At 42.9% G+C, this 3,777-nt stretch overlaps 1 protein-coding gene across 1 annotated transcript; it reads right to left on the bottom strand.

Moving 5' to 3' along the window:
• Positions 1-1,172: 1,172 nt before the first annotated feature.
• LOC122694078 (olfactory receptor 6-like) lies at positions 1,173-2,117 on the bottom strand. The gene has a single exon (XM_043902397.1). It carries the CDS (start codon positions 2,115-2,117, stop codon positions 1,173-1,175), a length of 945 nt encoding a protein of 314 aa, XP_043758332.1.
• Positions 2,118-3,777: the final 1,660 nt, after the last annotated feature.

Here is a 3,777-nt window from a genome sequence, read left to right as displayed (position 1 = left end):
AAGAAAATACAATCCAGATAGGAAAGCAAAGATTCATGGTTGAATGCTGGAAAGTTTATCTCAAGTGACTGTTTTATGTTTATAGTGATCATTTAAGAAATATGGATACCTAGAAACTTGGATAAAAATTCAAAAAGAGAAGGAAACCAGATCAGGAAAAGACTGATGTAAGATGAGCCATGGTCTGACATAGAAAACAGTTGAATCTGTATCTCATGCATGTGTTAAAAGAAATGCTTAATAGTCATGATACATGGGCCTAGTTGCTCCGGGCATGTGAGATCTTGCTGGATGAGGGATCAAACGTCTGTACCCTGAACTGGCAGGCAGATTCTTCACCACTGACCATCAGTGAAGCCCAACGAGGCAAATTTTATTTGGGCAAAATGAGGTCTGCAGCTGGGAGACGGCATTTCAGATAGCTCTGAGAAAGTGCTCTGAGGAGATGAGGGATATAGAGGAGTTTTGCAACAAAGGGCAGGCAGTGGGAAACATCAAGGGGTTACTGTTAATTAAAGAAACCAGATATGTCAAATTGAGGAATTTGGTGCTTTTCTAAGCAGGGGAAGAGGTAAGCACCTAGGATCACGGAAATCATTCCTTTAATATGCACCTCCCATCAGATCAGCAGCGGCATTAGATTCTCACAGGAGTGCAAACTCTACTGTGAACTGTGCATGTGAGGAATCAAGGTCAAGTGCTCCTTATGAGAATCTAACATCTGAGAATCTGAGGCAGAGCCGAGGCAGTGATGCCAGGTCTGGAGAGTGGTGGAAAACAGATTATCATTAGCAGTGAGGTTAGACTGCACAGAGATTATAATAAATCAGTTATTTGTAGACTCATATCAAAACCCTCTCAGTGAGTGACAAGTGACAATTAAGCTGCCTCTGGTGGTAGGTTTCACAGTGGCAAGTGAGTTGACATACTTCAATTGCACAGCTGATCTGGTGGCAGGCTTTAAGTCAGAATCCAGACTAATTGTTCAAAGTATACATTTTGAATATGTGGTTTCTACTTTTTAAGACTTTTTGAAACATTTGCCTTGCTGCAATTTGTTTTTTTTTTTTTTAAAGATTTCTGATCTATAGAGCAAGCTAAAAGCACAGAACAATAAGTATCATGGGAATGACCTCCTGTCTGGAACAGTCTCCTCCTCAAGGCAGCAGGCCTCAGCTGAGCAGGAAGCACTGGCCAACACCCACTGTCTTTTTGATAGCATTCTTGACTTCCTGGTTCCTCAGACAGTAGATGAATGGATTTAGCATGGGCGTGAGGACTGCATACACAGCTGAGATTAGTTTGTTGGAGTTAAAAGAAGCAATAGCTCTGGGCCGAACATACATGAAAATCATGGCTGTGTAATAAATTATGACTACTGTGAGGTGGGATGCACAGGTGGAGAAGGCCTTCTTCCTTCCCTGGGTGGAGGGTATACGCAGAATGGTGGAGACAATGTAGACATAGGAGAGGATGGTAGCGGTGAGAGGGAAGACAAGAATGACAATAGCCAAAGCAAAGTCCACTAGCTCAGCTGTGGACATGTCTTTGCAGGCCAGTTTGAGGATTGGTGAGATGTCACAGAAAAAGTGGTTCATGACATTGGAGCCACAGAAAGTGACATGTGAAATAAAATAGACCTTGATCACAGTGATCATGAAACCAGTCATATAAGAGAAAGCCACCAGCTGCACACAATAACCTGTGGTCATGATGACTGGGTATCTGAGAGGGTGGCAGATGGCCACATAGCGGTCATAGGCCATGGCTGCCAGAAGTACACACTCTGTGCAGGCAAGCGAGATAAATAAGTACAGCTGGGTCATGCAGCCTGTGAAGGAGATGCGCCGTCTCTGCAGGAGGAATCCATCCAGCATCTTGGGGACTGTGACAGAGACATACCAGACCTCCAGGAAGGACAGGCTACTCAGGAAATAGTACATGGGCTTATGGAGGGAGCCAGTGACCCAGACAGTGAGCATGATGACAAGATTCTCTACTACCACCAGCAAGTAGACCACAAGGAAGAGGAAGAAGAGCAGGACCTGCAGCCAGGGGGCGGTGGGGAAGCCCACCAGGATGAACTCCCTCACCAGAGTGATGTTTCTCCCCAGCATGACTAAGAGCTCTGAGAGGCAGGAAGTCATCACAAATAATGAAGGTGACTATGACATTGGAGAGGAGACCAGCATGTTAGCAAATCAGTCTTTCCTGAGAATGAGACTCATAAAATAACCTCTTGTCAGTATGAAGTCATTTTCCAATGGGAAGCATACATTTCCATCAAAAAAATATCATGTGTTTGTTATGAAAAACTCCTGGAATCAAAGTGCACTCCCATCCCTTACTCTCACTCACCTGATGAAAGATTTGAGTGTCACTCTCCATGTCATTCCTTACTCCTTTGTCCATCAACATGGACCAGTGGTCTCTTACTTGCTAGTTTCAAATCCCAATTTAATTAGAAAGCCACAGCACAAGACATTTTTACTGCCTGAAAGAAAATGTTTAGGATAATGTCAGAAAAAGCTCCAGGGTTTAATATTGGGGTGATCTATTGCCTGTAGTCCTTTGATCCACCACCATTTCTTCACAGTAGAGTCTGTGGAAATTTAAAGAAATGATAAGTCTTGGACAATCCATTAATGACTCTCCATTGCTCTTAGATAAAAGTTCTTCTTATTTTGACCCCTACGTATTTCTCCAGCCTCTCTCTTGGCACCCTCTAAATTGTTTCCATGCTTGAGATATACTCCACTAGTTCTGCTCCTCAAGCACACTGTGATCACTCTTGCATTTTACATGCACTCATGCCTCTTCCTTTTATGCCTTTTCCCCATTTTTATCTGCTGATTCAAGATTCCATCTCGGAGATAACCGCACCAAAGCTGGGTGAAATACTTCAGCAGCATTTTCTTCCAATGCACAACCTTCTCATGCATTGAGATTCCTCTCCTTTACATTGTATCTTTCAAAACTCAGGGAGATATTGGTCAAAGGGTTTAGCATTCTGGTTCTATGATGAATAAGCTCTGGGGTTCTAATGTACAGCCTGGTGACTACTGTTATTAGTGCTGCATTATATACTTGCAAGTCGCTAAAAGAATAGATCTTATATGTTCTCATCACACACAGAGAAATCAAAATTATGTTACATAATAGAGGTGTTAACTAACCTTATTGTGGTAAGTTTTTCATAACATATATGTGTATGAAGTCATCATATTAGACTGCTTAATCTTACACAATGTTATATGTTGATTATATCTCAAAAAAACTGGGGAAAAAAGACTGTTCTTCAAGACTATGAACCCAACACCTATAATAGTGACTGGAAAACATAAATATTACCAAATATATATTAACAAGTGAATTAATCCCTTTAAGCTGGTGGCAGGAGGCACACACCTATCAGGCTACACATCTTTGGACATCCGTCCATCTTGCATACCCAGGGTGTGTGCTCTGCTTAGTCACTCAGTTGTGTCCAACTCTTTGCGACCACATGGACTGTAGCCTGCCAGGCTCCTCTGTCCATGGGGATTCTCCAGGCAAGAATACTGGTGTGGATTGCCATGCCCTCTTCTAAGGGATCTTCCCAACCCAGGGAACAAACCCAGGTCTCCCACCTTGTAGGCAGATTCTTTACCATCTGATCCACCAGGGAAGCGAACATACCCAGGGTACTTTCATGATAAATATATCCACCCTATCTGAGAACACCGGATATGATCCTTTGTCTCAGGTCACCTGGTAGGTCAGAGTCTCTGTCAGCCA

The sequence above is a fragment of the Cervus elaphus genome, chromosome 1 (genome assembly GCF_910594005.1).
Source record: "Cervus elaphus chromosome 1, mCerEla1.1, whole genome shotgun sequence".
NCBI lineage: Eukaryota > Metazoa > Chordata > Mammalia > Artiodactyla > Cervidae > Cervus > Cervus elaphus.
This window is presented reverse-complemented; position numbering and strand designations above follow the sequence as displayed.

Bases quoted from the DNA above. Each gene is read 5' to 3' on its own strand.
- LOC122694078 (XM_043902397.1), bottom strand. From the start codon at position 2,117: ATGCTGGGGAGAAACATCACTCTGGTGAGGGAGTTCATCCTGGTGGGC.